Genomic DNA, 12572 nt, shown 5'->3' with positions numbered 1-12572 from the left:
GGTAGTTGGGGTCTAACTCAATGTGTTTGTTGATAGAGTTCCGGTTGGAATGCCATGCTTCTAGGAATTCTCGTGTGTGTCTTTGTTTGGCTTGTCCTAGGATGGATGTGTTGTCCCAGTCGAAGTGGTGTCCTTCCTCATCCGTATGTGAGGATAATAGTGAGAGAGAGTCATGTCTTTTTGTGGCTAGTTAGTGTTCATGTATCTTGGTGGCTAGTTTTCTGCTTGTTTGTCCAATGTTGTATTTGTTACAGTCCTTGCACGGTATTTTGTAAATGACGCTAGTTTTGCTTATTGTCTGTATAGGGTCTTTCAAGTTCATTAGCTGCTGTTTTAGTGTGTTGGTGGGCTTGTGGGTTACCATGATGCCAAGGGGTCTGTAGTCTGGCAGTCATTTCCGAGATGTTTCTGACGTAGGGGAGAGTGGCTAGGGTTTCTGGACGTGTTTTGTCTGCTTATTTGGGTTTGTTGCTGAGAAATCGGCAGACTGTGTTCATTGGGTACCCATTATCACTAAGCCAAGAGGACAGTCTTAGAGTGAAGAGACAGCCCTTTAGAACTGAGATGAGGATGAATTTCTTCAGCCAGAGGCTGGGGAATCTGTGGAACATGTTGCTGCAGAAGATTGTGAAGTCTAAGCCATTGGGTGTATTTAACATGGAGGTAGCTAGTTTTTTGATTAGTATGGGGATCAAAGGTTACAGAGAGAAAGCTGGAGAAACGGGATGAAAAACATATCAACCATGATCAAATGTAGAGCAGAATCGATGGGCCGAATGGCTTAATTCTGTTCCTATGTCTTATAGTCTTTTATTATCTAATTTATACTATTTATGCAATGTCTTATTTTGTAATCGTTTTGCTCAAGAAAACTTCAAAGCAGAGTAAAATATTTAAGAATTAAGCATCTTGAAACACACCTGTTTTTTATGTTGTACACTTGATTTGAAAACTCACACACATTAATTTGGGGTCGTTTTCCTGGATTGAAATATTGTGACATCAAACTCTGTAGCACCTGCTCATCTCTGTAGTTATCACAGCAAAATGAAAGCAGGAGATTTCTCAAACAACTTTCAACTGCCAAAGCCAATTCAGGATATTTCAACTTGAAGCAAGCACCTAAAATAAAACAATGTCTTGGTATTAAAGTATTTCTGAATACACATTATATAATGCATATATTACCTTAAATGCATCGGTTTAAGCACACTGCTGCCAAGTTTATTACACACGTGCTGATACACAAACCCTTTACATGAAAGAAAAACAGGAGATTTCACACCAAACATCCAAAGGGCATATTGATCAACTTCCAGTCAGTTAAGTTAATGTATTTATTTCCTTTCCTTTTCGTATTCAAGCTCCACCCCTATCCATGTCCTTTTATCCATTTTCATATTATCTACTGCAATTTTTCTGACTTTCGTCCTTTAAGTCCTGAATTGATTGTTGTTCCCATTCCAGAAAAACATGACTTTAAGTGTAGCTTACTTTATGTGATTTATAGGTTCCCATAGAAGTCAAGACTAAAACTATAGGTAATGTTCAAGTAGACATTTTTCGCTCAGAGAATGTGATGTATCAATTGAAATCCTGTACCATGGCATGTGAGTAGCTGAAATAAGTTGCAATTTTAATTAATCACTAAATATAAAAGAAATAATGTGTTGTTGGACACTTCAGGACAGTTCTCAGCAGAAAATGACTTTGATATTCAACTGAAATAGCACATGCTACTGATGAAGGGCTTATGTCTGAAACGTCAATTTTCCTGTTCCTCCAATGCTGCCTGACCAGCTGTGCTTTTCCATTGACACACATTTTGACTCTGACTCTCCAGCATCTGCAGCCTTTACTTTCTGCTCCACGTCTACGTTCCCAAAATGCCAAATCCAGAAACAAAACATGGTGGCTTTTGTGGAGTTTGCACATTCTCCCTCTGTCTGTGTGGGTTTCCTCCTGGTATTCCGGTTTCCTCCCCAGTCCAAAAATATGCAGATTGGGTGGATTAGCCATGGGAAATGTAGGGTTATGGAGAAAGGGTAGGGGAGTGGGTCTGGGTGTAATGCCCTTCAGAGGTTCAATGTGGACTTGATGGGCCAAATGGTCTGCTTTATGCTGTAGGAATTCTATGAAAATAATCTTCCAAATAAAAGAAATCTAAAAATATAAAAGCAATGCAACATAAATATAAATGCTAAAAATACATTTGGCTCATGGAGTTGTAATTGACCAGGCTTGGAGTTTGCACATCCTCCCCGTGTCTGCGTGGGTTTCCTCCAGGTGCTCCGGTTTCCTCCCACAATCCAAAGATGTACAGGTCAGGTGAATTGGCCATGCTAAATTGCCCATAGTGTTAGGTGCATTAGTCAGGGATGAATGTAGGGGAATGGGTCTGGGTGGGTTGCTTTTCGGAGGGTCAGTGTGGACTTGTTGGGCCGAAGAGCCTGTTTCCACACTAGAGAGAATCTAATCTAATCTAACTCATGGCAGAAGCTGAATGGTGAGGTTGAAGTCTCGAACCAATGGCACCAACCAACTTCTGTAACTAGGTGGGGTTCAGAACTTCGGTGCAAGTTCAAAGCAGGAGCCAGGAGAGCACAGACACCAGAGATACTTTAAAGTGAATACCAGAGGGCAGAAATGGAATCCAGAGAATGAGGGAGGAGGAGTGAGAGAGACTGAGGCCTGGGGCAGGAACAGGAAGGGGCAACTACAGGACTGTGTGGGAGCAGAAGCAAGACATTTTCCACCTTGACACATCAACTAACAGCCTCTTTTAAAGATGCACAACTGACCTTTCAGCTTGTCATCCACAGTAATGCATTTTAAAAGGTTAGTTGTTGGTTGATAGCTATGGGCTAATGCTGAGTTTGGAAAATGCTCTGAGTCGTCTATTACTATCCATAAATCTGCAAGGAGTGAGAAGACCATGCTTCATGCTTCTGAATTCAAGGGTTTTGGTCAACCTGTGTTTTACCCCCCAGCATGAGCACTGCCATTTCCCTATTGCTTCATTTGCTACATGAATGGGAAAAGGGAGAAGGTGCAGGGGCAAGGCAGAGAGAATAAGTTCCTCGGAGGGAGATTCTTCTTACCATTCTTGCCAGCAGGCACAATCAACCCAGTTCAGAGGAAGGTCACTCGATCTGAAATGTTCACTCTGATTTCTCTGCACAGATGCTGTCAGACCTGCTGAGCTTTTCCAGCAATTTGTGTTTTTGTTTCTGATTTACAGCACCACAGTTCTTTTAGTTTTGATTTAGTATTCAACCCAGAGTCTGTGGAGAGCAATTTTCTAACCTCAACGAAAATCATAAACAGTGCGCACATTGTATCGATTTTTCCAATGGGCATGATCAGAGATATGTACTCTCTCTCTTGCTAGTATATCTACTGCCTCACAGAGGGTGAGAATGGGACTGCCAATGATGATAAAAACATGCTGGGCCACAAATCTCTTTGCTTCAGAGTCCTTGCATTTGTTCATTGATCTCTGGCTATCTGAATCACTATATCAAATCACAATATCAAATCACAGAGTGTTTGCGAAGCAACAGAAATTATCCACTGACCGGCTGGCACATGGCTCCAGCAGACAATGCAATCCTTTGGGGACAACAGGGAGAAAATGAGAGCCATTTTGCCTTGTGAGAAACATCATTGAGCTGAGGGCCTCAAGTAATTCTCCTGCTACTAGGACCTGGGTGGAGGAACCCTGCACTGTCTGCCACAATTTATTGCAGTTTCTTGCATTTTGCATTTTTAAAAAGATACATTATTCATGGGACATGGCAACATTTACTGCCGATTTGAAGTTGCTCTCAAGAAAGTGGAGATGAGCTGGCGTCTTGAATGACTGCAGTTCCATTTCATGAACATAGACCCACAATTCCATTTGGGAGCACTCCGCTTACGTAAGTTGAGGACTGCAAATGCTGGAGATTAGAGTTGAGAGTGTGGTGCTGGAAAAGCATAGCAGGTCAGGCAGCATCCGAGGAGCAGGAGAATCAACATTTTGTGCAAATCCCTTCATCAGGAGTGAAGCTTTGAGCCGAGAGGGTAGTGAGATAATATGGGAGGGGGGATGGCACTGGGGGGAGATAGCTGAGAGTGCGATAGGTTGGTGGAGGTGGGGGTAATGGTGATAAGTCAGAGAGAAGGGTGGTTACGTGGGACAGTCCATCTACTGGAGTTACACTGGTACCATTCCCTACCTTTTCCTCTGCTACATTGATGATTGTGTCAGTGCCACTCATTATCCTACGAGGAGGTTGAACAACCAACACATTCCACCCTGACCTTAAATTCACCTGGATCATCTTGGACACCTCCCTCCCCTTCCAGTATGCCTTCATCTCCATCAACGGTGACTGGCTCAACACTGATATCTTCCACAAACTCACTGACCCCCACAGCTACCTGGACTACACCTCCTTCCCACCCTGCCTCCTGTAAAAACGCTATCCCTTATTCCCAATTCCTCCACCTTTGCCGCATCTGCTCCCAGGAGGACCAGTTCCACCACAGAACACACCAAATGGCGTCCTTCTTTAAAGACTGCAATTCCCCATCCCATTTGGTTGACAATGCCCTCCAGCACATCTCATCCACTTCCTGCATCTCCATCCTTGAACCGCACCCCTCCAACTGCAACAAGGACAGAACCTTCCTGATCTTCGCCTTCCACCCACCAACCTCCCTATACACTGCATCATCCTCCGCCATTTCCATCACCTACAAATGGACCTCACCGCCAGAGATATAATTCCGTCCCCATCTCCATCCACTTTCCGTAAAGGTCATTACCTCCGCGACTCCCTCGTCAAGTCCATGCACCCCACCAACCCACCGTCTCTTCCTGGCACCTTCCCCTGCCACCAAAGGAATTGCAAAACTTGTGCCCACACCTCCCCCCTCACCTCCGTCCAAGGCAACAAAGGTGCCTTCCACATCCATCAAAGTCTTACCTGCACTTCCACACACGTCATTTACTGTATCCGTTGCTCCCAATGCGGTCTCCTTTACATTGAGGAGACAAGACTCCTACTCGCAGAGCGCTTCAGAGAACATCGCCAGAAAACTCGCACCAACCAACCCCACTGTCCTGTGACCAAACACTTCAATACCACCTCCCACTCCGCGGAGGACATGCAGGTCCTGGGCCTTCTCCATCACCACTCCCTAACCACCCAATGCCTGGAGGAAGAATGCCTCATCTTCAGACTCTGGACCCTCCTACCCCACGGCATCAATGTGGATTCACCAGTTTCCTCATTTCCCTTCTACCCCCCCCCCCCACCTTCTCCCAGTTCCAACCTTCCAACGGCACCGCCCTCATGACCTGTCCTACCTGTCCATCTTTCTTCCTACCTATTTGCTCCACCCTCCCCTCCGACCTATCACCATTACCCCCACCTCAATCCATCTATTGCACTTTCAGCTACCTTCCCCGCAGCCATCCACCCCCCCCCCCATTTATCTCACTCAGCTCACAGCCTCATTCCTGATGAAGGGCTTGTAACTGAAACATCAATTCTCCTGCTCCTTGGATGCTGCCTGACCTGCTGTGCTTTTCCAGCATCACACTCTCAACTCCTTCTTCCAAGCTGATTTCAGACCAGGCCATGGATTCCAGAGTCATAAGTTTACTGATCTATAATGCCTGGAACTATGATTCTAAAAGTAATGGTAGGTAAGGAGAAAGTGAGGACTCAGATGCTGGAAATCAGAGCTGAAAATGTGTTGCTGGAAAAGCGCAGCAGGTCAGGCAGCATCCAAGGAGCAGGAGAATCGACGTTTCGGGCATGAGCCCTTCAGGAAAGGGCCCTCATTCCTGAAGAAGGGCTCATGCCCGAAACGTCGATTCTCCTGCTCCTTGGATGCTGCCTGACCTGCTGCGCTTTTCCAGCAACACATTTTCAGCTCTAATGGTAGATAAGCCATGGTCAATAAGCCCCTGAACTTCTGAAACATGGTCCAAATGAGTCAGGAGATAATCATTTCTAGTCACCAAGTTAAAGTCAGTTGCCTTAAGCTTATCATGGTGTGAGAAACAGATTTTCCCTGTGGTCTGATTATGAAACAGGAGGTGATTTTGGGTACTATGCAAGGAACATTTTAGTTTTGGAAGTTGTAAATGTTTTGGGATTGTCACATTATACTTTTACTGTGTGTTTGAAAATATTTGAATTTTTTTGTTTTCAGTAAATAGTTTGGTTTCTTATATTTTATCTTCACTTTTTTTTGATTAGCAAGATTTAGTTTTATAGTTAATGATGTGTTAATGTTTCAGTGAGAGATTACGTAATTAAAACTGAAACAAACAAAGTGTGATCTACCAAGCCCAGTCTCAGTCTGGGTACTGACTTGTCCTGTCATAACATCAGCTAGGATCACAACAATAGCCCCAGAGTTTAAAATCACACAACACCAGTGATTTGTGGTTGTGATGAAGGAGCGGCGCTCCGAAAGCTAGTGCTTCCAATTAAACCTGTTGGACTATAACCTGGTGTTGTGATTTTAAACTTTGTACACCCCAGTCCAACACCGACATCTCCAAATCATAGCCCCAGAGTTTGGGTACAGGGATGACATTGTGTTAATGCTCTGTGTTTGTTCAAAGTTGTGTAGACAGCATTTACAAGCTGTCCTTGCTGTTTGATCATTGCAATGATTATGATATACTGCCTTGTGCTGGGCCCACTGCCAAGAGACAGGACATCTCAGCACATGCTCCACGTTCATGGCCAGCTTGCAACACTTAAAGCCAGTGTGCACCTTTTAAATCGGAGTTGAAATCTGGCTGCAGCAAGGCCTGACAGTGTTGGAACAAGCTCTATCAATGAGGAGCGAGCAACAGAAATGACAACCAACTGGGCATCATGACACAGGTTTCTCAGATGGTGAACTGGAGGCCTTGCTGCAAGGAGCTAGAAAGGAGGAGGGGTTCCTCTGACCTGATGGCCCAGAAGGGCCTTTAAGCAATCCTGGGAAGGTCAAAGGGCAAATGGCATAGCCCCAAACACCTGAATGCAATATTAAAAGAAGTTTAATGACCTCACACAAGCGGCTAAGGTCAGCACAAGCATCACCCTGCTTCATTCACCACGCTCCTTTCTTGAGCCTGGCAATAGTTTGCAAACCACAAACCTCAAGGTCAGTGTTATCAGAAGCCAATGGTACATTCCCACAATGCATCTCCAATGTCACTTCGGCCACTTCCCACAATCTGTCTGCATTCCAAGTCCCACTGCTTTCTCCCAAACCCTACTTCCCTCAGTCCAATCCATCCTTCATGCACATAAGCTTCCAGGACTTTTCGCCTGGCCTGCCTCTTGTCCCAGAGGGAGAGAAGACCAAGAGAAATAAACAATATTAAGTGATCTGACAAGCATCTCTAACATTGTCATCACACAAACTTTCAGGGTAACAAACTCATGGAGTATGTCACCGGGAGTGAGTTGTTGTGCTGAGGACGCGTGTTGATAAAGCTGATTGGTGCACGACTAATGCTTCATATCTGATGCCGGGATAGTGAGCATTTCCAAGCATGATGCATTTGTGTTCCTGATGAAGGGTTTTTGCCCGAAATGTTGATTTTACTGCTCCTCTGATGCTGCCTGAACTGCTGTGTTTTTCCAGCACCACTCTAATCTAGACTCTGGTTTCCAGCAGCTGCAGTCATTTTTTTTTACCTGCATTTGTGAAGGCACACACCAACTGCATATTGAGTGATTGGTACCCTTTTGCAATCTTGGCTCATACACTATTGAGATATAGGGCCAGGAAAACCACATATGTGCTGTTGATGCTTCCCTATATTGCAGGAATTCCCACTCTACTGGCAAAGTCATTTGGGTGTTTTTTTCAGTTTCACTCTGTTTAGAAAGAAGAGAATGAAGCTTCCCCTGTCCTGGTGCCGCCTTTTCCTGCGAGAGAGAGAAGTGTGTCAGTGATTGAGGAGTGATCCATTTGGGTGATGTGACAGCCATGGTGGAATCTTTATCAATGAGAGCTTATATATCTCATTTATAGCCTCATCTCAACCTCACATATTTAGTAAGTCTCATAACCAGCAAGTTATGAGGCTTGCTAAATGTGAGGTTGAGGTGAGGCTATAAATGTGAGATATAAGCTCTCATTGATAAAGTCCATGAGAAAGTATATATTATGTCTATGATGCATTTAACAGAATGAGGCATGTTGTGTAGTTGATGCAAGATAGTGATTAAGGTTAGATTCAGTGACCTTAGCCACTCTGTGAGAACATTGAACTTTCTGCACCACTGCATCCTCTTGTCTTGAATCCTGGCATTGATCTCCAGAGAGCATCTTACACCTTATGAATAGAGCACACCTCTCTATCTCAACCAAAATCTTCAGGCTAGTGCTGGAAAACTTTGAAGCCTGCTCCTTCTCATGCTGTGCCATTATTGCAATTTCTTCCACAGAGTCATAGAGTATACAGCATGGAAACATGCTGTTTGGCCCAACTTATCCATACCAATATAGTTTCCTGAACTGAACTGGACTAAACTGTTTGCATTTGGTCCATATCCCTTCACACCTTTCCTATCAATTACCTGTCCAAATGTCTTTAAATGATGTCAGAAGTAATATCACAACAACCTCCTCCACTCACAATGTACAATGTTTTTGCCTTTTAAGAGGCAAAAACAGAAATTGCTGGAAAATCTCAGTACAGTTCTGAGGAAGGGTCACTCGACTGGAAATGTTAACTCTCCACAGACGCTGCCTGATGGGCTGAGGTTTCCAGCAATTTCTGTTTTTGTTTCTGATTTACAGCTTTTTTTGTCCCCTTTAAGAGTTGCAGGCTAGAGTTAAACATTGCTCGCCTCTCAGTTTCTAAGGCTTTCCAAGTTAATATTTCTAATCATATCTATATTTTATGGAGAAAGAAACAACTGTGTTCAAGTTTAATGATGGATTTTATAAATGATTTTCTTTTGGACTTCAGTTTGCAATATACAGGACCTTTACACATTGTGGTTATTGCCAAGAAAGTCAAAAGCAATCAATCATTCTGTCACTGCTTTAGATAAGTACATTTTGTAAAATGCTGAGACTTACCTAAAGGGCCAATTGGTTTCTTCCTGAAACGGCCTTGTTTATGGGCTTCATCTACTTTATGGAGAAATGCAGGCATATTCTCATTGAAGCGTTTCAACCAGTTCATTCCACTGGCCTTCAGTTTATTCAGCTCACTTTCCTTGGACTGAACCATATTCTTCAAACTTTGTTCCTCATGTCTGTAGGGATATAATAGTTAACACTACAACAACTGTATGAAATAATCTTTTTGTAGAAGATTCTATGACTTAAACCTCCTGCTCACTTCTTATAAAAATATCAGAATTTACCATGCATGATTGTCTTTATAATATAGCCTTAAAATTAATGCTTGCAACTTATGACTGATGCACAAACTTTAAACACATTCAACTGGTGTTTCTCTTCATTTATTATTTAATGCCTTGGGGTGCAGGTTCAAAGTTCATTGAAACTGGAGTCACCTGCAGACAGGTAGTGAAGTAATCATTTGGTATCCTTGCCTTTATTGGTCAGTGTACCGAGTGTAGGAGTTGGGAGGTCATGTTGCCACTTTACAGGACATTAGCAAGGCCACTTTTGGAATCCTGCTTGCAGTTTCTATGCAATAGGAAAGATGTTGTGAAGTTTGAAAGGGTTCAGCAAAGATATACAGGATGTTGCCAGGGTTGGAGGGTTTGATCTATAAGAAGGTGCTGTACAGGCTGGGGCTGTTTTCTCTCAAGCTTCGGAGGCTGAGGGGTGACCTTATAGAGGTTTATAAAATCATGAGGGGCATGGAAAGGGAAATAGTCAAGGTCTTTTTCCAAGGGTAGGGGAGTCCAAAACTAGATGGCAACAGTTTGAGGTGAGTGGGAAGAGATTTAAAAGGGATCTAAGGGATAGCATCTTCACACAGAGGTGGAATGGTATGAGTATGGAATGAATTGCCAGAGATGGTGGAGGCTGGTACAATTACAACATTTATAAGGCATCTGGATGGGTTCATGAATAGGAAGGATTCAGAGGAATATGGGCCAAATGCTGCAAATAGATTACTTTAGGATATCTGGTTGGCATGGACAAGTTGGACTGAAGGATCTGTTTCTGTGCTGTACATCTCTATAGCTCTAAACCTGATTTTTTTTTTTAAAATGAGTTAAAATTTATGTTAAAAAGGCAGGCAGGGAATGTTATATGGATAAACATATTAAGCCTTTGAGAATTTATATCCAAGTAATAACTTCTAATGGCTATATTAGACTTTAAAATAGCTTCTTAATCCCAATTTTAACTCTGATTGAAAGATCAATGTTGACCCTACAGGAGCTCAAATCACCAGTGTGAGGTTTGGGCCATTTTAGCTCATACAAATAGGAGGCTGACGAGGCTATTCAGCCCCACAATCCTGCCCTGCTGTTCAATACAACCATGGCTGATACTTTACTTCAACTCCACCTTCCAGAATTAGTCCCAAATCCTTACTACCCTTGATACTCCAAAAACTATCACACTTTGATCTTGAATGTATTCAAACAGTGAGATTCTACAGTCCTCTAGGGGAGAGAATTCCAAAGATTGACATCTACCCTGTCAACCCTGTTAAGAATCTTATTTGGCTCACTCAATCACCTCCCATTCTTCTAAACACCAGGGAATACTGGCCTGATCTACTTAATCTCTCTTCATAGGATAATCCCTCAACCCAGGAAGTAATTCAGTCAATCTTTGCTGCACTCCCTCTAATATGTCTTTCTATATGGAGACTAAAATTGCACATGGTACTCCAGGTATGACCTCACTAATGCCACTTACCATTGTTGGAAGTCTCCCATGTTCCCTCTAACTTCTGAAAGCTGTACTCAATTAGTTTATTGTACTGTACAGTGCCATGACATTTGCTGTTCAGCTGCCCAAGTACACGATGGGGTGGCATGGTGGCTCAGTGGTTAGCACGGCTGCCTCACAGCGCCGGGGACCCAGGTTCGACTCCACCCTCGGACGACTCTCTGTGTGGCGTTTACACATTCTCCCTGTGTCAGTGTGGGTTTCCTCCGGGTGCTCTGGCTTCCTCCCACAGTCCAAAGATGTGCAGATTAGGTGAATTGGCCAGACTAAATGCTCATAGTGTTCAGAGATGTGCAGGTTAGGTGTGTTAGTCGGGGGAAATATAGAGTGGGGGAATGGGTCTAGGTGAGATACTCTTCAGAGGGTTGGTGTGAATCTGTTGGGCCTGTTTCCACATTGTAGGTATTCTATTCTATTCTACACATTTAAAGGAAATGTATGGTTTCTGCATGTGGCACTTTCCGATTGTTGCAAAGACACAAACCCACCCAGCTTTGGGGGGAGATCACACCAAGCTGTTGGCTACAAAGCTAACATTGCATTTGCCTTCCCATTTTCTTGCTGTACCTGCATGTCATCTTTCTATCATTCACATACAAGGTTTGTTTGAATGAAAACATTTCTCAGTCTCTTCTTCAAATAATGCTGATTTATTTTTTATTTTTCCTTTCAAAGTCAATAAATTCACACTTTGTCACTTTGCATCCCATCTGTTCTCGCCCACTCGCCCAATCTGTCTGCATCCCTCTGTAGCCTCCTCGCATCCTTACTGTTTCCTTTCCCAGCTGACTTTGTATTGTCAGTAAACATAGATGTGCTGCACTCAGCCCCACAAGTCATTAATATTGTTTGTGAATGGCTGTGGTCCAAATACTGATCCTGCTAGTTTGAGCTTGCCAAGCGGAAAATGTTGTGTTACACTCTGCCCTCTTTCTATTAACCCCATCCTTAAAACTGGCCACAGTAATGTATAAATCTCAGGAAGCCTAATTTTCTATACTGAGATTTGGATGTTCTCTCACTCACTGCTGGCTTTTGAAAATTCAAATGCACTGCCTTCATTTGTTCACCTCTATCTACCTTACTGCTTATAGACCCCTCAAAAATCCTTGCTGACACAGCGTAAGTATATTAAATCCCTAATAAAAGATTTGACTACTATAATGTTGTACGTACTGGTCTATAGATCCCCATTTTCTTTCTTCTCCTGTTCTTAAAAAGCTGACTTTAATACCCTGGTAGTGGGAGACACCTGTTCAGGTCCAACACCTTAGGCTACCTAATGATATAAGAGCCCATGGTTTTGGAGGTGGTGTATCAGGATGGAAAAAGGATTGGCTAACCAATAGAAAACAAAGATTTGGGATGGGGCTGTGCATTTTCAGGATGCAGCCTGTAGAGTGCCACAGTGATCAATGCTGGGGCCGCAATTATTTACGCTGTAGGAAAGTTGTTATAAAACTGGAAAGGGTACAAAAAGGGATGTTACTGAGATTGGGTGGTTTGAATTATAAGGAGAGATTGTTTAGGCTGGGACTTTGTTCCCTGGAGCATAGGAGGTTGAATGGTGACTTAACAGAGATTTAGAAAATTGAGAGGCATAGATAAGTTGAAACCAAGGTCTTGTCCCGAGGGTAGGGGAGTCCAAAACTAGGGGCCATAGGTTTCAG

At 43.3% G+C, this 12572-nt stretch overlaps 1 protein-coding gene across 3 annotated transcripts in view; it reads right to left on the bottom strand.

Moving 5' to 3' along the window:
• The window catches only part of LOC122540973 (structural maintenance of chromosomes protein 6-like), a 129474-nt gene that overhangs the window by 41278 nt on the left and 75624 nt on the right, over nucleotides 1-12572 (bottom strand). For all 3 annotated transcript variants that reach the window (XM_087977535.1, XM_043677351.2, XM_043677375.2), the window contains 2 exons: nucleotides 9097-9275; nucleotides 921-1122 (listed from right to left, as the gene is read on the bottom strand). In XM_087977535.1, the coding sequence (XP_087833661.1) occupies nucleotides 921-1122; nucleotides 9097-9275 (381 nt within the window). The remainder of the gene's footprint in view (nucleotides 1-920; nucleotides 1123-9096; nucleotides 9276-12572) is intronic.

This window comes from Chiloscyllium plagiosum, unplaced genomic scaffold (genome assembly GCF_037043375.1).
Source record: "Chiloscyllium plagiosum isolate Xiang-an unplaced genomic scaffold, Cpla_swu_hap1 HiC_scaffold_3, whole genome shotgun sequence".
Lineage (NCBI taxonomy): Eukaryota > Metazoa > Chordata > Chondrichthyes > Orectolobiformes > Hemiscylliidae > Chiloscyllium > Chiloscyllium plagiosum.
Note: the sequence above shows the minus strand (reverse complement) of the source record. Positions and strands in the feature narration are given on the sequence as shown.